General features: G+C 46.9%; 1 protein-coding gene across 1 annotated transcript in view; it reads left to right on the forward strand.

Annotated features, from left to right (window-relative positions):
• Positions 1 to 25,308, forward strand: part of itgb5 (integrin, beta 5) — a 43,738-nt gene that overhangs the window by 16,179 nt on the left and 2,251 nt on the right. The window contains exons 10-12 of the mRNA XM_062534356.1: positions 120 to 552; positions 21,874 to 22,096; positions 22,866 to 22,966. Of these exons, the coding sequence (XP_062390340.1) occupies positions 120 to 552; positions 21,874 to 22,096; positions 22,866 to 22,966 (757 nt within the window). The remainder of the gene's footprint in view (positions 1 to 119; positions 553 to 21,873; positions 22,097 to 22,865; positions 22,967 to 25,308) is intronic.

Here is a 25,308-nt window from a genome sequence, read left to right on the forward strand (position 1 = left end):
AGATTTCCACGTTAACAGTGTAGAACTAGTATGGCATAGTTAAGTAAGTCTGCGTTTTTTTCTCCAAGTCTCTAATTGATGCTAATGTCCGTCCTCATCTCCGTGTCTCCCCGCCGCAGGTCTCCTTCAACGTGAGCGTGGAGGCGCGGAGCTGCCCTCCGCGCGGCACGCGGCACAGCTTCACCCTCAAGCCCGTGGGCTTCAAGGACCGCCTGGAGGTGTCGGTGGACTACCGCTGCGACTGCGGCTGCACGCACCTGACGCAGGCCAACAGCAGCAGCTGCAGCTCCATCGGCACCTACGCCTGCGGCATGTGCCGCTGCGAGCCGGGCTACCTGGGCGCGCGCTGCGAGTGCCAGGAGGGCGAGTCGGGCGCCGGCGGGCAGGTGGGCGCGTGCCGCGAGGCGGAGGGCAAGCAGGTGTGCAGCGGGCGCGGCGAGTGCAGCTGCAGCCAGTGCCTGTGCTACGAGTCGGAGTTCGGCAAGATCTACGGGCGCTTCTGCGAGTGCGACGACTTCTCCTGCGCGCGCCACAAGGGCATCCTCTGCTCAGGTGAGAAGAGGGGTTGGGAAATTAGAGTGTATGGTGCGAACAGATGCGAAGAACACACACACACACACACACACACACGCCACACGCGACATGTGCATGTTCAGAGTTGGGAAATCATAGTGAATGGTTGAACAGATGCACACGCGCACACACACGTACAGATGGACACACACACACATGCACGCCACACGCGATATGTACGGATGGATGCATACACACACACACACACGCACGCCACACGCGATATGTGCTGGTACAACATAATGCATGTTCAGAGTCTTAAGATTGAGCAATGTAAATTCCACACCCCTACAGCGCATACAGATAGTGTTTGTTTGGTCAGAGGCCTGTGCAAACATATTCATGTATTTCTGGCATGTTTCTTGGCAGCAATTCCTCTGGCATCGCTCTGCTAATTACATACGAGTCTGAAACATGTGTCCCTGGTTTAATTGCTGCGTTTTAATTGCAGACTTTATGATGCAGGTAATCATATATCAACCTCAGGTTGCTGTTTATGAGGGGAAATGCTGCCTATTGCTTTTGTGGTGCCCGAAATGCAATGTACACAGAGCGAGAGAGAGAGAGAGAGAAAAAGAGAGAAAGAAAACAGACTTAAATACGGGAGATTCGTTTCCATGCATCTGCTCCTGATAATCACAGCACACGGTTAGAGAGCTTGGCTACTGTCTGCTGGCAGCTTTCCTGTGTGTGTGTGTGTGTGTTGAGGCGAGAGTTATCTGCCAGTCTATTGTGCATTATGCACAGCAGTTTAAGAACTGCAAGGGGTTGTGAGTTTGCCATCTGTTAGTGCTGCCATGAACCTCATACTTGGCCCGGATCTGCCCTCACTACAGCATGTTTAGTGTACTGAATGGATTAAAGTTGTATGCAGTGAGGTTGGCGGCAAATCCCAATCCTCCATGATAATGCTGTGCCTAGACAGCCATATTATATCTTGGCATCGTCTTTGCAGGGAAAGGGTGTTCTGAGTTTTTTTGGAGGGAGCCCTCAACATACTAAACAGGATGGTGGTTCGCTCTGTGTCCTTAAATGGTACTCCCACAATGCATTGTGGGTAGGAAGCTACTGTAATGCTGCCCCCCCCCCCCCCCCCCCCCCCCACACACACACACACACACACACACACCTCCCCTTGGGGGCAGTTGTTCTACATGACCACAGTGGGCACTTTGTAAATGCACCAGGCTGTTCTCTTCCCTGTCTTTTTTTTTCCCCCTCTCGTTTCTCATTTCATTGTGGCCTCGCTTGCGCAGTATTCTGGTGCCTGCCCAAGACACAGGCTCGGCATTCTGTTAAGTCAGCAGCTCCGGCCCCTGCTGCGGACACAAACGGGCATTCTGCAGGGAGAGCCGTCCCAGGAACTTGCCTTCGGGAGGACCCCGCAAGGCCCCCGCAAGCTCTAATTAAATGTTAACAGTCCAGTAGGCCTCTCTCTCTCCCCCCCACACACACACACACAGGGCCTCTCCTCTCCACACCACACCGTGCTCCTCTCCTCTCTCCCCTCTCGCTGTAACAAGTCCCTTAATGACACCAAACGACTGCACTGCTTACCGCTTTGCAACTTGCTCCGGATAATTGTGCTGGGGTACTGCAGCATTACGGAGGTGTCATAAACACCCTCTCTCTCCTGGAGCTAACAGGCGTAGGAGGGGTCGTAAGGGAATGGGAAGGACGGCTCCAGGGCCTCCAGGCTCCTGTTAAAGCACCTTACCCTGTACTTGCCCTGCTCGGGTGGAGGGAGGCTGCTTGTGTGGTTTGTTTTGGGTGCAGACAAAGATTATAAACGGCAGAGCAAGATAGTTTACTGCAGTTCATGTACAGTATATGGAGTCCTGTCTCTGCATAAAGAGGCAAGTTGTTGACGCGTTGATGAGTGCGTAGTAGTAACCTTCCTTCCACCTGTCCTTACCCCTTCTAATTATTTTGGTCAAGGAATTAAGAAAACGATGAAGGAACGATAGGAGGGTGGAGGAATCAAGAAAGCAGATATGAGAAATGATGTCATGTTCACTCACACGTCACTTTTAAGAGAGGTCAGTCACTGATGATACTCTTGTGTTTCCTCACACATTGGCCCTTTCTCCTCTGTCTTCTCCACGTTTTCACCTTCTTTAATTGCATTTGGAGAAATGAGACATCATCAATGACCTCGAGCTTTGAACAATTTCCAGGGTCACGAGCTGGTGAACCAACTGAGGAGAGGCCACTGGCAAATAGAGCATCCGGATGCACCTTTTGTGTCAAGTATTATGAAGGTTGGGCCTTTTAAGAAAGGCAAGCATTTAAAATGGTAAACAAGATATGTGCCTCTCTGTATGTTAAACAACACACATCCCTCTCTGTCTTTGACACAAGCTTGTGCCGAACAGCATCTAAAAAGTTTAGCCGTGTGCATTATAGCTTACATCTAAAAAGCTAGCAGTTAGCGCTCTGCATTAGCTTGAGCATAGCCACATGTAAAAATATTAGCTGACTACATTAGCCTAGCATAGCTACATCTTAATTAATGTTCTCCGTAGAAGCGTGTCCTCTGCTCCTCTTCCACTGTATGTATTTTTAGCACATCAGCTGGCCTCAGCTTCCCTCTCTCCCTCTCTCCCTCTCTCTCTCTCTCTCTCTCTCTCTCTCTCTCTCTCTCTCTCTCTCTCTCTCTCTCTCTCTCTCTCTCTCTCTCTCTCTCTCTCTGAGCCCAGCGGCAGTTGAGCGCGTGCAGTTTGTGTCGTGCTCCCTGTAATGTTGTCAGGGTGTTTTCCCCGGGCCTGGCCTGGGTGTGTATTTACAAGCTCCAACTTTGGGGGGGGTTAGGGAGGTGGTTCAAAGGTGAGAAGGCAGCCTTGCGACCAGGCGGCTTCCCTGAGTGGCCGGGGCCGGCCCCTTGACTTCCGCTCCTGGTCTGCTCTGATGTGATTACTGGGTCACTGGGCCAGCAGCAGAGGCAGCCTCCTGTGAGGTGCACAGCACAAGAGACACCATGAAGCATAGCTGTTCACGGGACTGAACAGGACTATTAGCCAATTTTTTTCATATTGTGTCTCTACTTCCTTGATAAAAATGGGAATGCTAATTACCAGTGTAACTCATTATGACTTATGTTAAATGAATATGTATATTTTAGTTCCTTATATATTTTTCCTTTATATATTTTTTGTGTGTGTTTTACGTGTAGTTGTTTCAACATATGGTGCTAATGCGTTTTGCAGCTCTGCTCCTTGGTCTTGTTTGCTTAAAAAACACATAAATTCTCTCTCTCTCCCCAACACATATCCCACACAAACAAAGCACTAAAACTCACGTTAAGGCAAACACACTCACACACCACATGCCACACACACACACACACACACACCCCACACACACACACACACACACACGTACACACACCGCATAGTCCACACTGCCAGGCTCCACTCCACACCCAGCTCTTACTCATGTCTGGGGTTGGCTTTGTGGTGGCACCAAGCGTGCGCCATGCCAGGGCGGCCACCCCATCGTTCTGCCCAGTCCACTCCCGGTCCTGTGACCAACCCTTCTCCCACTAAATCAATTAAGGCCAACAACAGCTCGTGATACGATCAACTCATGACGATCACGTTGTCTCTCGCACAGACCCACAAATCAATTGTTTGTTTCTGTCTCTGTCCCCATAGATCCTTGAGTCGACTCTGTAGAGACTGTTAGACTTGTCTGGATGCGCTCATCTCTCATTGGTACGGCAGCTTGTCTCGCTCGTGTCCCTGCTCGCTCCCAGCTGATCGGTCTCGGGGATTATCTTCTGTGATGCTCTATCATTTCCGACGCCAGCCTGCGTTGAGTAAGGCGCCCCCCTGAGGCCCTAGATAATGCAGACCGTCGTGAAAAAGTAGCCGCTGAGGAAGAGGCTCTTCGTCCAGACCTCAAGGCCGTTAGGGTTTGGAGTCGTCGGCACTGAGGAGCCTGGAGGTCAGACCGTAGTGGAAGGCCAGGCCATCAATCAGCGTCTAAAGTTAGCCCGCTGACGGGGAGCGATAGCTAACCCGAGCCCAGTGCAGCGCGGTGCAGTGTCACTGCCTGCCTGCTCCGGGAGGCCCACAATAGGGGGGGGGGAGGACGGGGGGGCTGGGTGTCAGGGAAGGCCTGGCTGGATCAGCTGATTACAGACTGCTCTGTGTTCCCTCAGCCACACGTTGGCACGGGTCGAGCAGTGTCAGCGATGATGATGTGGCGGATGCTCTGCGAAGCTGGACACGTTTTGCTTTCTTCTGTTGAGTTGCACACACGTTTTTTTTTTCTTTTGCGGATGCTTTGCTAAGCTGGACACGTTTTGCTCTCTTCTGTTAAGTTAGACACGTGTTTTTCTTTTGCTAGGGCTGCTGGTTCTTTTGTGGTTCTTTTCTGAAGGCTGGATGTGGTAGAGTCTGTCTTTGCTCTGCACATCTTTGGAGATGCTCACAAAGGATATTGGGAGTTTTGCATATTTTTCATAAATGTGGTGGCAGTGTGTGCAGTGGCTTGTGATTTGCGTGAAGGCATGTGATGGTGTGTGTGTGTGTGTGTGTGTGTGGGGGGGTGTCTGTGTGTGTGCGAAAGGCATCAAAATGGTCTGTTGATGAGGCCCCCAGTAAAACCCTGACTCTGTTGTACCCCCCAGTCATACATCTGCAGCTGGTTTCATGAGTTTAGCAATCAGACTCCTTGAATGTGCCGCAAGCCAGAAATAGTGCGACTTCATTTCTTTAGCCTTGTAAAAATACCCCCCACACACACACACTCACACACACACACACACACACACACACACACACACACGCACACGCATGTCTTATTCCTGTAAATCCTTGCGCCTTTTTTTTTTTAACCCGTCACCAAGACTTTGGGTTAGCGCGCGCGTAAACAGGACCACATGTGTTTGTACATATGGTGGACCTGGTAAGATCATGTGAAGATCCAGTGGAAAAAAAAAAAACATTGGTGGTGTTGGTTTCGGAGGAGAGGGGTGATGGTTACTAGTGGGGGGGGGGCGGGGAGCAGAGCGAACTCGTTAAAGCGGAGAGCTTGGCACCGCTCGCAGCTCACCGCGTGCTTAATGTTGCCTGATCTCACGGCTCATCTCGCACGCTCCCATCAGCACGGCCGTATTATACTTCACACATCAGTGAGAGATTACGCACCCGCCTACTCGTGTTCCAAAACACCGAAACTCTCCGCTCTCCGAAACGTGCAGGCAGACCGGATTGAGGCTTTGTACACAGAAGTGAGGGAAAAAAATATATAGTGGTTGTGGACAGAAGGCCTGCTAATTCCCTTTTCACTTTCGCATTGAAAAAAAACACTTGTCTTTTGCCATCCAGTGTGCTCAATGTGCACTCCTGTGAAAGTGTCAAGAAGCATGAGATGTTTGGACATCTGGTTACATTTGTGGTGTGTATAGCCAGATACCCATCGCTGCTGGCTTAGCGTTGCATGTAATGAAACTTGGCATGGTTCACCAGCCTGGCCCACCTCCCTCATATCCATTAATGTCCACTCCTAGCTCCCATTGCAGTGGCTGCAACGGTGCCAAACAGGTTAGGTATCAGCGTGTTGATTTTAGCCCGCACACTCTTACTCCCTTGGATGCGAATGGCCTTGGGTACGTGGCCTCCCCGCTCGGAAATAACCCCCCCCCCACCGCCCCCCCCATCTCAAGCCTGGGCAAACCTGATCCCTGGAACAAAAGCTCTCCTGTGTTGCATCGCTGTCCTTAACTCAACCTGAAGCCCCTCCACTACCTCCTTCATTCTGCTCCAAGCATATTATGAGGCACATATATAGATCACCAGGATCCTCCTAGCTAGACTAGCTAGAGCTGTTAGCATCAGGCGGTCCTCCAGTTGACCTCTATATTCCACCATGTTGATGTATGTACTGTAGAAGACTGGTGTACTTCTGACTGGTTCTGTGAGAGGGAGCACTGCCTGACATGATGTATTACTTTCCACTGATGTGGAAAATGGGGGTCACTCACTGGCTTGTCTTTGTGACTTGCTCATTGTTTTGCGTAGCAAGGGTGATATAGCAAGGGGTCTGCTTTTGAAGAAGCGCTTGCTGTCGGCACTCATCTTTTCCGGGGAGATTATCACGAGTGCCACAAGGTCTCAGGAAGCTTCCTACCATAACAGGCACATCCCCTAATGGTGCTTTTCACTGCATAATCCTGTTTCACACTTGGCTTAGCTTGCCTGTGTGTGTGTTTGCGCGCTTGAGTCAGCATTGTGGCGGAGCTGGAATCTTTGTGGTTGCAGGTACAGGTCTCTCAGGGCGGCTCCTCTGGCTTAATGTGATCTTAATTGGTTTGTCAAGATAAAAGGAGCCAGCTGGAGAAATGGGCTGTCTTGAGTTTTGAAGAACAAGAGACTTTCTGGAAAGCTGTAAACATCTGGGTTTTGTTGGGGCGTGTGTGTGTGTACGCGCGCCCTTCTGCAAATAAACACACCACCACCTATAGTTTTTCAATATCCAGAATGTTGCTCTGAACAGTTGGAACAGTCTACTACACGGTCATCATTTTAGGTTGCAGAAGAACGTCCCAAATTATTGCTTTCTCGGAGTGTCCATCAAAAAAGTGTACAAATAAATAATGTAACACTGTTTAGCAATATCCAGTGTAACAACTGGAGGAAGAGCGTTAGCTCTTAGCTAAGTTAGCTCAGTGATGTTTTGACAGTTGCTGGGAGCTTCTCTGCTCTGCTGTTGAAACCTGGAACCTTTGAAGAGTTCCTCACCTGGTCCAGGTGCAGCTCAGTGTAAAAATAGTTTTACTACTGTAGGCCTCTCTAAGTTTTTCAAATGTACACCCCGCTATCACGTCTGGTGCAGCCAGTTCCACTGATTACAGTGGGGCCGGAGTGTTGTAGCAGATGCGAACGGAACGTTTTGGTTATGTGGCCGGTGTAGCCTCCATGTCAGCCAGCAGTGCAGTATTGGAAGAGGAGTGTGGAGGCTAGGGGTTATGAAGAGGTGTGTGCGTGTGTGTGTGTGTGCGTGTGCGCGTGTGCGTGTTGGCGGGGCGTTCTTTTAGGTATTTATGGCATGGTCTGTTTTATGGATTGATGTATGCTCATCTATGTAGGTGTGCATAAGTGTGATTGTGTAAGTGTGAATGTGAACTGTATATGAACCTAGTATGTTCCTTATCTCTTGATTGCCACAAATTTCTCTGAGACAATAAAGGCTAATCTAATCTGATCTGATCTGATCTGATCTGATCTTGTTGGAAATCTAGTAGTGGGTTATTGCACAGGTAGTATGTGCTTTGTCTACACATGAAATGATGTGCTACTGTGAAGCAAGTGAAATGCAACATAGAGATGATTTTCAATTTCACCAAACCATTTTACCAAACCAGCTAGGGCAGTGGTTCTCAAACTTTTTCTTTCATTCCCCACTTTGATCAAGGGGGCTTTCTCGAGCCCCACCTGTCCATCATCGCTCTAAAAAAAGTAGTAGGTCAAGCTCAAAAATTAAAAATGTATTGACATAATGTCAGTTGCTAAATATAGGCTACATCAGTAGGCCTAACAAATAACATTTGACGACAGATTATCACTTCAAAAATAGAGAAAATAAAAATCTAAATCAATGACCAATAATGTCAGTTATTGACAAGGTGTCCATCCTTGCTTCAAAAAAAGCTGATTTCCAAAAATAAAGAAAAAGGGCCAACTATATGCTACCATTGTGTTATAAATGAAGGTTCACCAATCTCACAACCTCGTTCAAAATCTTATTCAGGTCAGGCCTTGACATGAGCGCTTCTCTGAATGAAACAGTCCGTCCGTTGTGCATCGGGCGCTACCCTCTTTATCATGGCCTGCAGACCATTTATTTTACCGTCTGTGCGCCATCTGAGCAAAGGCATCATGTTCTGCAAGGTAGACTAATTGTTGAGAATGTTGAATAGCTCATCAGCAGTGGCCCTACTTTTGACATACTCGCAGAGTAGAATATCTTCGCTTGCTGTCAAGTTAACAAAGCTGGCATAAGCAATAACTAAACCACCTTTGTTACTGTCAGTGGCCTTGTCCACTTGCAAGACAAAACATGAGTGTTTCCGTTTGTCAAGCAGTTGTTCTTCGAGATCGCAAAACAGCAATTGTGTCGATGAACAGATAGCCAAGATATCCTTCAATTTCACTGCACTCGTCTCGAACATGAAACATTTTTTGTTTCCGCTGCAATTAAAATGCTGACGTCAATCATTTTTTTTAGACTATATGGTTCCAGGACAGACTAACATTTTCATCTGGTCGATGATACAAGTGTCTATATTACGCCTACCTTGTTTGTGTGTTTTGTGAGATGGAGGTGCATGCTCGTAATTATCATAGGGCATAGGCTACAGATTAAAAAAAAAAAATCTCTGGTTTTTCACGTCAGCTCGCGCCCCACCTGGCATGTCTCTGCGCCCCACAGTTTGAGAAACGCTGAGCTAGGGTGATGGCAATAGATGATTGCATTGCTGATGATGGCACATTTCTGAATTCCCTCAGAAGCTAATACACTGAACCAGTGGTTTGATTCCCTTTAAAAAGCGAATGCTTCCCGCAGCTGATAATGGAAAAATCCTCTATCCCTAGGCACAAGTGGATGGATTGAATTAAAGACCGTTTACATCACCACGAACATCAGGTGCATTCATTCTCCCGGTTCATCCAGGACAAGAGTCACATGTATAAACAGATGCCTTCCTGAGAGCGCACAGGGATACCATGCCATCTGTGGACAATGTTTGTGTGAAACTGAAAGAGATTATGCACATGTTATCTAACGTCTGCACTTCACTGAGTGAGCATGTCAGAGAAAAAAAAAACAAGATTTGCTGCTCAAATGCCCTCCGAAATGTCCCACAGTTGCTATTCCATTTGCTGCACACCCTTTTAATATCTTGATCACCCATTAAGAGTGTTATGGGGGAAAGGCTTTACATGTTGCAAAGGCTTTGCATGCTTATGGGCAGCACAAATACTTTACTTCTGAGCATTAGCTCGGTTTGAACTCGTAACCCAATTTCTACAGTATGTGTTATAACGGCATCACGGCTGTAGTAGGAAGTTCCAAAAGCACATTTTAGAGCAGTCGAACTGTAAGCACTGTTAGAAGTGTCCATGTATGCACATGTCGTGTAAAGGTCTTCATGATGATGGTGCACATACACGCCCTCAGGTCAAGCAGTGTTTATGCCCTTCCACCCCAGACGTATTTGAGGGAGGACACAAACAGACTTTTTGTAGTTGTGTTTTGCTGACGTTGACGTGTTTTTCGTCGAGGGCACTTGGCAGGTTCTCTGTCCAGTCATAGACAAGCTGCCCTTGTTAAAAGTTAAGTGCGCTACAAAAATACAAGTCTATTCATGATGTTACCTGGGGCAATTGTGAGCATTAGACAGACAGATCAGTTGAGACTTGACTGAGACATTATATTGTGGGAAACCCAGTCCTCCCGTGTAATGGTCGCGTTGCGTGCCTCCACCCCGAGCTCGTCTTCAGCGAAAAACACTCTGTTTTGAGATTATCAAGGAAGGAAGTCGTCTCCGTCTGAAATTTTCATGAGCCTCTCTCACTGCAGTGGTTTTTTTTTTTTTTTTTAGAGTGCTCAGGGACTTACTGTGACTTCCATGTCAGAGATGGGAGGAAAGCTTCCTCCACTCATGTACGCAGTGTTTGACTGTAAGCCCCATGGCTTCCGGAAGAATTCTCCATTTTCTTTGTCTCTATGGAGATTTGACCTACTAGAAAACATTAAAGCTGCGGAACTAGAATGTGGAGTAGGTTAAGGACAGTTTCTTGGATATGTTTTGTTCCTTTATGTACTGTAAGTTTAGATCCACATGAATTAGAGATGTTGTTTACTACGAGGGCAAACGAGCTTACCATTGGCTAGTTGCTCACAGATGTGGAAAAGCTTTTACCCCTGTGTCTATTTTAAGACTCTTCAAAAACACACATGGCATAATATTATAAATCCAGACATGCTGACAGTTATTTTTTTCTTTAAGTGACAGAGGGGTGTATCCATTAATAGCCATGTCATGTGTAGCATTTTTGCCCCGTCATGGTGTCTAGTCTGTCTGTCCCGCAGTCCCCACTCCCTGTCTCCACAGAGGCCTGTAATAGACCGTACGGTCAGGGAAGAGGTATCATTTTAACGACGAGGTGATGGAGTTGTCACAACGAAATTCTCAGACGGGAACATTGCGCTCAGTCACGTACAGAGGCCAACCGACACATCGTCACAAAGCCTCTGTCGACATGGACGTCTCCAAGCAACTGTGGAAGAGTAACATCAGCAGCAGCATGTTTGCATGTGTCCTCGTACAGCTGTGTTTCATTACGACTGCTCAAGTCATAACCACTTGAAGGTTTGCAGACCCGGGTTTGACTCTTATTTTACCTCTCTGTTGTGGTGCGTCTGTGGCCATATTAGAGCCAGAGAGCTCTAGAGTTATAATGTGCCGGGATCTATAGTTGTGACCACTTGAAGTGCTCCCGAGAGGCAGTTTATTGTTCTGCGCGGTGGCTATTTTGGTCTCGTTTATCCCTTTTAACTGGTGTCAGCTGACCTGATCATTGGAGCCAGGGCCACCTATTCAGTAGCACATCATTCTCCCAAGTCGTCGTCATGTGATGTGTGTCGTACAATCACTGGATCACATGAGCGATAAAGCCTCCGATTTATCCAATTATTTCAATTATATCATTTTCTAATTCAAATGTATCTTTTGTGTTTGCGTGTTGGTGGCAACTGTTTTTGTTCTTCTAAAGCAGTTGACTACTGTGCCACAACGGAGATTTTTCTGGATTTTGTCGAGTGGTGTTGATTGTTGACCACTCCCAAGTTGTGAATCATGTCATCAGTAAGACCAGGATCCTCAGGAAGGATCCGCAACACTCATCATCTCCTTCCAAAAATGGCCTTGAATTACAAGAGACAACATGCCACAGCTCGGGGGTTGAAAAAAAAAAAACTGAATCTGTCGGCAGTGTTTTGCTAAGCAGTGGTTTGTCTCATTACGCACTAAGCCCTGGCAAATGCCAGGCATTGTTTGTGCGAACCCTACTGAACAGACGTGCAACTGACAGCAGTGGAGGCAAAGGGCAAAGGCCCTGCATTGAGCCTGACACTAACGTATGGGGTCCCTTCGCTGTCAGTGTCTTTCACGAGGCTCTTTGTCATCATAATAGTATGCACCATAGATAATGTAAAGCTTTATTCTATCTATGGTATGCACTGCCTCAAAGGGAGAATATCCCATTGACAATATATTATTAAGTTTCATCTGTGATCAACTTAAGCTTGTGTTTGCAATGCATACATGTGATGCGAGCCATATATTTTGTGGGGAAGATATCATATAACATAGTTATATACATAGACACTAGTGTGAACTCTTCCAGCAAGTATCAATTCATCAAGTCACTGTTAAGTGAGCCAGTACCAGAGGCTATAGCCCGTGTTGTGTGAATGAGTGTTGCACGAGTCCAAGCAACTGGCGGTTGAGCCTGATTTAACCTGCCCAGCAGCCCACAAATCGTGGGTTCTTTTGTATCTTTGTTCTCTTATGTACAGTGTCCTCTGTGTTTGGTGCTCTTGAACGTTTTGATTGTACAGTGTCCTCGGCTAACTTGAAAGGCGCTTGTAAATGAAATTTACTATTATTACTGCAAAGTAGCGAGTACCCCAGGGTATAGTAGACTGAGCCGGGTTTAACCTGCCTGGCACCCCATAAACGAGCTGTACACTCACAAACATAACTCTGTCTGTGTCTTTCTCCCTCTCCTCCTCTCTGTCTGTCTCTCTCTCTGTCTTTCTCTCTTTCTCGCTCTCGTCCTGACATTGTGTCTGTCCCTGCCCTCTCTCTCTCTCTGTCTCTCTCTCTCTGTCTCTCTCTCTCTCTCTCTCTCTCTCTCTCTCTCTCTCTCTCTCTCTCTCTCTCTCTCTCTCTCTCTCTCTCTCTCTCTCTCTAAGCTGACAGCACGTATATGCATCTTTGCCTGGGGCTCTGGCTTTTCTCACAGGGAAAAGTAGGCCAGCGCTGCGCTCTCTGAAGACCTGTCAAAATGACATACCGGTACTCACAGGCTCGCCCACATCTGACTCTCAAGTGTCTAATCCAGCTTTGCCTCCTCAAACTCTCAAATCGTCTTCTTATCGTTGTCAGTGGATTTGTTTTTTTTTTTTTTTTTTCCCAAGTTTGTTTATTTTGCTTTTCTTTACAGATACAAAATAAGACAAACAACAAATCAAATCAAATCAAATCAAATAAAAACAAAACAAAAAACACAACAACCCTCCACAGTCAGTAATGAGGATTAAATACAAAAACAGACACATACATTATCCAAATTCAGCAAAACATTTCAATACAATACAAGTGGATTTGTTTTTTACATTATTCAAAGCTCTGTGGAATGTGTAACAAGACTAAAGCCAGCTGTTTTTTTTGTTTGTTTTGGTAGCAGTCTTATAGGCGTGCTACACCAGGCACATAACCGAAGCGTTCCTTCCTTCCTGAATGTATGCTGTAACAATTAGCTTGGCTATAACCGATCGAACTGGCTGCACCAGACGTGATCGGAACACATGGCGTTGTTTTGAATTTGGATCGAGGCTCCACTGGAATATTGGCGGCGTGTCAAACTCTGTGCGGATGCATTCACATTGTGTTCCTTTGTAAGCGTCGCTTACTGGTACAGCATGTTGGTTTGTTTTGCTGAACATGTGCTGTGTCAAGGCACAACAGTCTTTAAATTCTCACACTCTCCGTCACTCTGTTGCACTCTCAGTGCCTGCAGCTCATGGTATAGTTTGTTTAATGTCTTCTTTTGCCCCACTATGATGCTATGATCCAAGCAGAGTTGTCGTATAACAGTTAAACTAGTGATTCTAACATTTTTGTTTTGTTTTTCCCTTGTGCTACCCTTACCCGCTGGCTCTTGCCCAAATGTAGCAACATCAAATAAGACTGTTTGACCTTGGGGTGTTGAAGAGCTTGCACAAAGAGGCCCAGTGTTATGTCTCTCTCTGTAATCTGCCCCCCCCCCCCCCCCCCCCACACACACACACACACACACACACATACGCACATGCATGCAAGCACACACACACACATAAACACACACTTAGACCGCTGTGGCAGTCTCTGCCTGCTCTCAGGACCACATGGACGACAGAGCCGAGGGCTGAGGAAGGGGACAGGCCACTAGTGCTCGACTGTTGAGTGACAGTCTGTTTAAGGTTAGCTTATTCTTTAGCTTCTTCTAGCAACTTGAATATTTTCGGTAAGCAGTATGTCCATCTATTGTAGCTTTTCAGTTCAGTCAAAGGCCTGTGTTTCCATTGACCTCATTCGCATATTCTGTCTGCATTCATGAAAATTTGGCTGATGGAAAAAGTTACAGAAGCCTTGACAGGACAATACCAATTAAGCAGTTGGTTATCAGGCTTCCCACCCTGAAAAAAATGTGCTTGTGCAGCCTCTAAAACAATACTCACATTCACACAAACACACACACACACTCACACAATAGATATAATGAAAACATTATCAAGGCATCCCATAAAATCTTGGAAGCATTTAATCTCCTCACGAGATAAAAATCTCTCACGATATATATTTAAAACAAAAACTGAAGGCAGACTATACCCTCTCTGTAGGCAGCCCAGACTCCAAAAACTGAGCCATCGCTTGCTGTTTGTAAAAGTAGAATGCCGTGGAATGACAAAATACCCATGGCAAAAAGAGGATGTCCAGGGGTGGGATCCGGAAAGGACCACGGCCCGGGAATCGAACCCGGGTCGCCGGCGTGCAGTGCAGGTGCCCCAGCCAGTCGTGCCACGGCTGGGGTGCACAAAATTCTTAAATGGTTGAATATTTCTTATTTTTACACAGTGTCTAGACTCATTCTCTATACCAATGCGCAGATTTATGTTCATATGATAGTTATGGTTGTTATTTGATTAACCCTAGACATTATTGTGTAGAAGAAAACATATATGAATACATCACCCCAGATGTTCATGAATTTGTATAATAGAATGGCAGGAACTGTGCCTCTCCTGTTAAAAGACATTTTATTGAATGTCTTTGCAAAGTCATGGATAGGTTTTGCATGTTTTTTAGGAAGTTGACTTGCCACACTCTTAAGGTGCCAAAACTTGATAATGCTGTTTAAATGTCTTGCTGCTATGATTCAGTGCCAGGATTCATCAGTGCCTTGATCAGTCAAAATGCAACACAGAAACTTTGCTTTGATTTGTGTTACAACAGTTTTATTTTGGTTTATTGTGGCAATGGCTTTGTCCTTTTGATTCTTCTCTTATTTTGCGTATTTAAATGTCTCTTCTTAGAGGAAACCCAGCTGTGCTGAGCCACAAATGCCCTCTGGAAATAAAAACAGTGGGTCAGGAGACACACACACACACACACACACACACACACACACACACACACACACACACACACACACACACACACACACACACACACACACACACACACACACACACACACACACACACACACACACACACACACACACACACACACACACACACACACACACACACACACACACACACACACACACACACACACACACACACACACGCGCGCGCACGCACGCACGTAGAGAGAGAGTGTGGCAGGGCGATCTCATCCAAGAGCGGTACTGAATTTGACTTGCTAACGGCCCTCCTCCGGGACTCAAATGACAGGCCTTGTACCCATCCAAAAACTGTTTGTGTCCACAACAAAGTCTATTTCCAGTCTGCACCACAGAAGAAGAAGAAGAACAGGAGGAGCCACACACAGCTAAGCCGTCCCCCACAGCATAACCTCAGACTGAGGTCAACGTGCAAAGCATTGTGGGATATTGCTGATTATTACCTTTTGTGCTTTTTTTAACCGTAGCACAACAAGGAGGAAACACATTATTGGCAAAATACCTGACACACACACACACACACACACACACACACACACACACACACAGTGAAACATGTAATTAAGCCATGGGGTTATACGATATTGTTTGTCTGTTGTCAAACCTTTCATTACATCTTAAAGTTTAGAGACTTCCCAAGGCCAAGGAGTGGCTGACTACAAGAATATCATTTGGAGGGCCTTTAAAATGTGCTGCTAGACTCTTTTAGTCGTCTTTAAGCCCACTCCAACTTGCCCCATAAACAGATCGGGCACGGACACGGCCATGGACAGGCTCCAGTCTGCCTCCTTTGTTGGAGCCCTAAAGTATCCTCAAGATTACGGTATATGGGGGGATGCGTGTTTAGGATGCGCTGCCTGCGCTGAAGTCTGTGCTTTATATAGTTGTGCAGTAAACAGGCCATTAAGACGACTTCTTGTCTTGCAAATTGCCCGTTAAATCCTTTAAAAACACGGAAATGAATGGTTAATGGATGCCGTCCATGGGACTGGGTGGTGGTGTGCTGGTTTCTTTGTCCTCACTTTGCCTTGTGTTCTTCAGGCTTGAAGAACACACTGAAGTGGAGTCTAGGCTGAAAAAAAAAGATGTCCGCTTTCACTTTCAAGATGCCTCAGCCAATGGCAGTCCGAAGTTCAGAATAAGTAGATGAGGGATGAGCACCCTTGGCAGCTCTTGCAGATCTTTGTGCATGCGGGGTCAGTGGAGTAGAGCAATAGGTGTCATGCGTTCCAGAATTGTGAAACACATGTCACAGGGAGATGTCCTTTGGCGTTAAGAGCCAAGAAAAAAAAAGCTACAGAGGTTTAAGTCACTGTTGGCTGACCCCTTCGGGTTGAGCAAGTCCCACCGAGCGAGGAAGGAGGTCATTGAGTTAATAAACAATGGGGGGTTAGCATCAGTGCTAGGTCTTTGCTGCAGTCTCCCTGCACTCCACTGAGCTGTTAGCCAGCTAATGTTTCAGGAAGATATCCGCAGAGGTATTTCCTCCTTCAGGCACTAGCAGTGTTGTAGAGTAGGCGGCCACGCTGTTCCGGATATGAGTGTTGTTTTCCTGTGGGACCGAAGGAGGCCAGCCTGTTCGTTGACACAGGAAGGATGAGGATTGGTTATATAGTCACAGATCACTGGCATACTGCTGCCACTGAGACGGCCTTTCACATGGCACGAGCGCCTCTTGCCCCATCTTGGGTTATCTTTTAGAGCTTTTGTATCGGTTAAATATTGATCTGTCAGAGGTTATGTCCTAAGTAAATACACCAGAATGTGGTCGTTATACTGGATAATTTGATTATTATGCCATTTCTTGCGCAAGCCATTTGATTTGTTTCATTTTTAGCTCTCTCTATGGAATAGGCAGCGTTATTTATTTATTTATTGAATTTATTTACTGAACAAAAGATTTGCTTCGTCAATTGATTTTTGCACACACAGTTCTCATGATTCTTGTGATTGTGAAACGGGGTTCTCACGGGGAACCTTCAGTGGTGCTGGCAAACATGTTGTCTTGTAAGGGCCCCATAGCGACATGGGGGATACTGAGAGCCTAGGGGACTCATGAGGGGAAGGTTACGGCGATGTTTCAGTCTATCACAATTTCACTGTTTTCCTTTCCCTCAGCTGAAAAATATGCCTTGAAGACCATAAATCATGCACGTATACATTAACACACACGCACACACGCACACACACACGCACACACACAAAGTCAGTGAAAGGGAGACTGAGAGTGAAAGTTCTCTCTTTCTCTCTCTCTCTCTCTCTCTCTCTCTGTAGACAGGAAATATTTGGAAATGCTGTGGACTAGGCCAGACTTCAGAAATAGCGTGTCTAGGAAAGTTATGGTTTATTTTAGGGAAAGGCAACTCTCAGAAAGAGGAAACTCTAAGAGTGTCAGACTACCAGAAGAGCACAATCTAGAGTCTGTGTTCCACTCTGGCCTTTTCCGAAACCCTGCATGCTCCTTTTCCTGCTCTTCTATGAATCGCTCCTAATTACAAGCCTCCTCACACACTCTTTGTCCTGTAGTGACCAGCATCCTAACAGCTGGCTCTACTTTTAAGACCCTCAACATTGGGTTTTCCTGTGTGCAACGTGTAGCTCGTACCTTACTCTTGCGGTAACCTTAACGATCATGGCTGCAAGCCGTTTTTGAATTTGGACTCCGCCAAGTGTGCGGATGTGAGTTTCCCTTGGACTGTTTTGCTCTCAGCTTTATGGGGAGAAAGTGTTTGGACACTCACTGTTTTTTCTTTTTTCCTGATCATTGCTGCCTTTCCTTCTCGTTGGTTCGGGCCAGTGGCTGCAGGATGCACATTACTGGTTGACCCAAATCAGAGAGGGAAACCGGGGGGAACTCTGGGAAAGACGGACGTGTGGGTGGGTGTGTTTTTTGGCAGCAGCGGCGGCCGATTCTGGGGCTGGTTTAGCTCGAGTCTTGCTTCGGCTATCGGCGAGGTCCTGGAGCTCCATGGCGATCTATGATAACAATTAGCGAGTGACAGGGGGCCAAAGCATGCTAGTCTCAAGAAAACACTGACCTCATCCCGCGCGAAGGAATTCCATGCATACCCTCCTCGTCAGACACAACACCATCTGTTTCAGGGTGTGAGGAAAAGAAACTAGCCTGTGATGAGGATGGGGATGGTAATGGTGATGTTGATGTCATGCAGGCCTGTGATGATGGGCTGATTTTTATTGTATTAAACTCATTTATCTAGCATCCTTTGCAGTAATCAGTGTTTTTCCATCATCACGTTTTTAGTCTTAAAATCACTTAACTGATGTGGTGATGATTTAATGAGTGCACATTTGCCTCTTAGCCTAGCATAACAAACCTTTCCATAACTCCATTGATATTTGTGATGATGTGAAATACCAGAGTGTTTACAACCGAGAAATTGAGAGCGTTGTAGTCAAGACCAATTATATCAACAGAGAAACCAAAAGTTGAACGTCAAATCAAATTATATCATGGAGAAGAACCAAGTCCCACAACTTGTCATTCTGTTGGCCACTTCTGCTAACAAGCTATCAGTCCCTGCTAATAACACAGATGTTGGCAAAGCATCTGATGATCTTCCCATCAGCACAATGTGTTTAGTCAGACTAACGTTACACTGTTTCCCTTATTCACCTCTGTGGTCCTGACATGTTTAATGATTCTAAAGATTCTTCATTTGAAATACATATTTCACAAACCGAGAACATCTTGTTGGTCCCATGACAAGTGGAGAAATAAGCAAGAAGGATCATGGTATAGCCCAGCTACCAGGCAGACACAAAGAAAGAAATACCATAACAACAGTTTGGTTTTCACCATTTGATCTTTTGAACCGTTTTCACAAATCCAGACTGGCTAACAGCATCTCTATCAGTTTTAGTGTGGGGCAATGTCTGTATGGAACTATTACGTTTCTGTCAGTGCAAATATGGTTTATGTCTATATAGCATCAAGAGTATATGTTTGCTATAGCCCTAAGGCATGAATTGGATAACCTTCCTGGACTGTTTGGCTTCATGTTGAGACTTGATTCTTCTCTACACTGGCCTTACAGTATTGGATGCCCCCTCTCTGGCTTCTTTGTGTAGTCTATGAACACACACACACACCCACACACCCCCCCCCACACACACACACACTATAGAGAGTTCAGTTCAAGGGGATTTAGAGAAACAGGTGTGTTAAAGTGCTTGCCAGTACTCGTTTCTTGCATTTGTACTTTGTGCTTTTATAAATCTGAGGCAGGCAGGCAGTGAATGAGTGACTCTGAGAACAGACACATATTTCTTTGTTTGCCATATGATCAGTCAGGGAGAGAGTGTTTTGCATGTTAGCATGGCGTGCATATCTCTCTTTATTTTCATAGTGTGTGTGTGTGTGTGCGAGCGAACGTGCGTGCATGCTAGCCTCCTCCTGGCCTGTGGCATGGTCACTTTTGGCTAACGCTGAGTGACTCACCCCGGGCCCGCCCGTAACGTCCCTGTAAGCCATTAAACCACAAGGTGTGGCAGCATGACCTACTCCTCACCAAGTCCCACTAGAGCCGGCAGCGCACAAGTTCAACAGAGGTAACGAAAACAAACACTCACTCGATGAGCTCTGGATGAGCACTAGCCTCGAGCACAACTGTGGACAGACGACTATGGATAGTTCAGATCCTCTCCCCCACCCCCCCCTCCCCTCCCCCCTCCTAAAATCCCACTGAGCTCCTGATCTCCCACATACCGTAACAGATCCTGCAGGAGCTATTTTTTTGTGACAGGAAATTGATAATAAAACACGACGTCTTTATGATACGCGCTGTCTCTCCGTCGTTCTCGCGGAGGTAAAGACGCCAGGAGGGTATTGTCTCCAGTTGCAACCTGGAACTGATTAGCGCTGTGAGGAAACCTCGGTGCACGTCCCGTTGTCCCCGTTTGTGATGAACAGATGTAATTGAACGCGTCATCTCGCTGACCTAAATTCTTTCCTCCGCTGGCCATCACCATGTGAGCTGACCACAAAGGGAATGTTTCCTCTAAGTAGCCAGGCTGAGGTACAGGGTCATCCATATACCCTGCCATTAATCACATCGCTCTCAATGCTGCTGCTGCTGCTGCCCACTGCATGGACTATGCTTTTACAGATGTGTGGAGTCTTAAGAGCAAGACGGTTTGTGTTTATTTGCGCCTAATATTTATAAATATATTTGTGGATGCTTCAGTGTTTACAGTTGTTCCACAAGGCTTCCATCTGTAAACAACAGACCATCTATCTGGTCTTGTTTTCGGTGGCGTTTCTTATTCTTCCCCGATGCATTTTCCAAGAGAGTGGAGCCGTCGTGTGAATTTATCAGCAAACAACCGAGTGCAGAAGTGCCACTAATACCTAATCCCTGTGGAATTCCTCTGTGCTATCTGACACCTGGAGAACATTAGCGCGAGAGGGCCAACCTGATGGAGAGGGCTCCATTACTGGGCCACCCCGCCACCCCCACACATGCCCCCTCACTCTGGGCTCTCACGCTAGCCTTCAAAACCAGCCTCAAAGGGCTGTCAGGGGACTGTGTGTGTGTGTGTGTGTGTGTGTGTGTGTGTGTGTGTGTGTGTGTGTGTGTGTGTGTGTGTGTGTGTGTGTGTGTGTGTGTGTGTGTGTGTGTGTGTGTGTGTGTGTGTGTGTGTGTGTGTGTGTGTGTGTGTGTGTGTGTGTGTGTGTGTGTGTGTGTGTGTGTGTGTGTGTGTGTGCGCCATATTTCTTGAGGTGCATATGAAAAGAATAATTCACACAGGACAGTCCCTCTGCTCTGCTATTTGCATGCAGGGACTTGGAAAGCAGGGCGAAGTTGTAGCCTTTTGTCATTTGTCTGCCTATGGCAGATTTTATGACTTTTTTTCCCCGCTTGCTTCGCCAATGTGTGGCTGTTGTGAGAAGCAAGGTGTTGCAACACATTAGCCATAATGCTGCCAGGTGGCTGTCAACCTTGTCTGAATTATTCAAGTGTTCAGCCTAATTTCAGATCTGTTTTTATGAGGTATTTGATGAAGTTCTGAGGGGGGGGGGGGGGGGGTGTTTTTGCTTGTTAAGATGCAGCAGTGAGGTTAATTTGACTAAAGTAATATTTCCCTTTTTAACGGAATGACAAAGGACTCTGGCTCCTTCTTATTTCCTGTTGTATACAAATCCATAGTTAGACTTTTTCATTTTTTGAATGCACCAAAACATGCATGCATTTTGCATTAGTGGAAATACTAAATGGGATGCATGCATGCATTCCGCACACACACACACACACACACACACACACACACACACACACACACACACACAATTCCGTCTTCTTTTTTTAGTTTTTGCTCTATTAAGTTCTCGGATGGAATCTGAATAAACTATTTCTCTCCATCAAGAAAAGAGTTGTTGTTTTCCAAAGAATTTGGGTCACAGCGGTTTCTTGTGGTTGGGATCTGACTAAGATGTCTGTTGGCTTTTTGTGCATGCATGCGTTTGTGTGTGTGTGTGCATGCACACTATTGCATGTGTGTGCACGTTTGTGCATATATTTTGCTGTGATCTCATCTCACTGGCATATCACTATTGTGAACAGGGTTGCAGGGTTGCGTTCCTTGTTTTAATAAAACGTGGCATTTTACTGTTTTCTTTGGAAATTCGTTGGATGTCTTTTGGGTAAACTTTGGGCAGACATCCTGCGCATGCGTGCAGTGAGCCCGCGATCTTTGGCCCAGTGACTCACTGCTTGCCTATGTTTGTGTGTGTGTGTGTGTGTGTGTGTGTGTGTACTGTATGTGTGTGTGTTTCAAAGTGGAGCCAACAGTGCGTGTCTTTGTCTCCCTCCTCCAGGTCATGGCGAATGCCACTGCGGCGAGTGCAAGTGCCACGCCGGCTACGTGGGCGACAACTGCAACTGCTCCACGGAGACGGCGCCCTGCGTGTCGGACGACGGGCAGATCTGCAGCGGCCGGGGCAGCTGCGTGTGCGGGCGCTGCCAGTGCACCGAGCCGGGGGCGTTCGGGGACACCTGCGAGAAGTGCCCCACCTGCCCCGACGCCTGCGGCACAAAGAGGTACGAGAGAAAGGAGGGAGAGAGGAGAGGGAGGGAGGGGAGAGAAGAGAGGGAGAAGAGGAGAGGAGAGAGGGAGTGGAGAGAAGAGAGGGAGAAGAGAGGGAGAAGAGGAGAGGAGAGAGGGAGGGGAGAGAAGAGAGGGAGAAGAGGAGAGGAGAGAGGGAGGGGAGAGAAGAGAGGGAGAAGAGAGGGAGAGAAGAGAGAGGAGAGAGGACATCTCAGATCTGGAACATTCTGTCTTGCTCATGTTTATCCTAAACCCTCAAGGGGGCTACACTGAACAAGAGTGATTCAATTATTTTGTCTCTTTTATAACATCTGAGATTTGGGGGGAAATTTCATCTAAAATGTCTTAACAGCGTTGTGGTCATATAAAACGTATTGGGTGGATTTTCCGCTTACAAAAAGTAACTTATGCAATTCCACTGGATTCTGTGTCTACTCAAACAAAATCCTCATGCGTTTTCAAATGCCTTTGGTGACCTGAAGGCAGCGCGGTCAGCACTCATCACTGATCCAGCTTACAGAAAGTTCATAGGTCAATCTGCTGTCTCTGACTCCAGCTGCAGGACTCTACTTTCTGCATGTTCCCATGACAACAGCAGGGAGGAGAGCATGTTTTTGGCACTGAGTGTTGTTAGGGTCACTTGGTGCAACTTCAGGACTTCATCCTGGTTTGAATGGTAAACCCAGGCTAATTGTGTGTGTGTGTGTGTGTGTGTGTGTGTGTGTGTGTGTTAAAATGACCTTGTCGGGGGTGTCTTCACAGGGAGTGTATTGAGTGCCGGATCTTTGGCTCTGGGAGACTTGCTGACAACCAGACATGCCAACGGCAGTGCAAAGATGAGATCATCACCGTGGAAACACTAAGTGAGTACTCCCACCACCACCCACCTGCTGAAACAAGCGTATAAAACGTCCAGTGAAACACAGATCACTGTGCCTTTTGTGTATTTTTGGTGTATTATTATCACTACTGGAAAAATATAAATCACTACCTGTGTGATTGTACTTACAATACTGTCACTTTCCTAAAATAATGATATCAGTTTTTTTTTTTTTGTCAAAACAATGCCATTATTTTAGGAAGGTGGAGTACCTATGGAGTTCAAATGGAGTACAGGTCACTGTAGTATAGCTTTGGCCCTGTAGAGATTTTCCAGAACCGGCCGGTGTTCTAGATTCTTCCGTGGTGACTCAAACAAATAGGAAGCTGCTCTGTGGCTTTGATGAGGCGCCCGCTAGGCCGGCGTCCGGTGAGCATGCAGGAAAGTGCTCTGGCTCGTGTACGGTGGCTTGGCGTCCCTCGGCCCGCAGCTCCAGTCACGACCACCAGCTGCAGCGATCGGAAAGCTGCAGCTGCATGAACCTCAGCCATGACGGACCCCTGGAAGCCATTACTCTGTCCTTACGTGCACGGCCGCAGCTCTGTAAGTCAGAAACTAGTGTAGAGCCATGGACCAAGCAATCAACAACAAAAATCCGGCTAATCAACACGTTGCTTGCAACACGTTGGCTGTTTGATTGCTGTTGAGCTCATATATCAACCATGTTGCACTAGAATCCTGGCCCCTACTTTTAAGAGGGCAAGTCAGGTTTTAGCATCAGCATTGTGACGAGCTAGTTTTCTTTTAGCTACGGTAAGTAAAAAGGGTCCGTACTGTCAGCAGCTGATGGAGTGGTTGCTGACGGTGGAGAGCTCTCTGGTTTCACCCTCAGCTGTCTCCTGTGAAGAGTGGACATCAGGTTAAAGCCATCAGAACTCCGGCTATGTGGCAGAGAGAACTATGACGCAGCAGTATTGGCTATGTGGCAGAGAGAACTGTGACACGGCAGTATTGGCTATGTGGGAGAGAGAACTATGACGCAGCAATACTGGCTGTTATCTTTGATCTCTCCCACAGGAGTCATCAGTCTACCTGCTGTTGTCAAAACACCTGAGGCCTCAGGTGTATCTGCATCTGCTGCACTTGCACCGTTTTGCTCCGCGGGTAGGGGTTTGAAAAAGAGTTGCCGTCTGCTGTCTAGATCTGCAGATTTACGCAAGTGTGGCTTTTCCAAAGTGTTTTTTTTTTTAAGATGGACGTTTATAGCGGCCCGTGCCAAAACACCTGTCAGGTCTCTGTGTGTGCCTTGGCAAGGACGGCGTGTTGTTTCCCGTCCTGGACAGAGCCGGCCCTCCCTCCACGCGTCCAAGGTGCTCTGTTTATGTCATTAACCGCCTGATTGGCAGTCTGGGGCCGTTCATCATGGCAGCTCCACGTCCTCTTATAGCCTGTAATGAGAACCTGTGCCCCACAAAACCCCATCGTTGGGCCCGCGCGACACAATCTCTATTTACAACCACAACGACATCTTTTCTGGCTACCACGCTTTATCTGTTTTAGCACACTGAAGTGTACTCGATTTGGCACGCTCATGTCGACTTCCTTACTTGCATTTCCTCGCTCAACTGTTGATGATGGATGAAGTGTCTGTCTTGTCATCCCAGTGAGATCAACATGGCGTTGTTGATATGAAGAGCTCTCCAGGGCTTAGCCTCGACAGCCCCTAGTCAATAAATGGAGGAAATAAATGTCTAAAGACTCGGCTCTCATCCTCCAGTCGTAATTAGATCCTGTCATGCAGCGGGGAACATTTTATTCCCGTCTAGGAATGCGCTAATAACGTATTGTTATGGAGCGTGGAGCGGCTAACGTGCGCGGACGGGGTCAGAACAGTTAATGAGTCGAGGAGTCTTGAACGTCTCGTGTCACCCGGCGTTCTCATCGCTCTCCCCCTCTCCCTCTGTCCATCTCTTTTCCTCCCTCTCCCACTTGCTCCATCTTTATCTGTCTATCTATCTATCTGTCATATTTATGTGTCTGTCCATCCCCCTCTCTCTTTCTCTTTCTCTCTCTTTCTTTCTCTCTCTGTCTCTCTCTGTCCCTTCGCACCGCTAGCCCCGTGTACTTCAGCGTCTTCCCTCTGCTCAGCTATTTCAGACATCTGACTTCCTTAATGGACTCCACATGTGCATTCCTGGAAACTCTTCACACCGAGCAGAGGCTGGACTAGCGGGGGAGATGGGAGTGAGGGACAGAGGGGTTTGGGAAGAAGAGGGGGTGGGGGGGGGAGTGGGGGTTTGGAAAGGGGTCGATCCGGACAACTTTTCCATCCTGAGGATATTGAAAAACGTCAAAGAGAAATTATAACATTCCATTAGGCCGTGA

Source organism: Sardina pilchardus, chromosome 4 (genome assembly GCF_963854185.1).
Source record: "Sardina pilchardus chromosome 4, fSarPil1.1, whole genome shotgun sequence".
Classification (NCBI taxonomy): Eukaryota; Metazoa; Chordata; class Actinopteri; order Clupeiformes; family Clupeidae; genus Sardina; species Sardina pilchardus.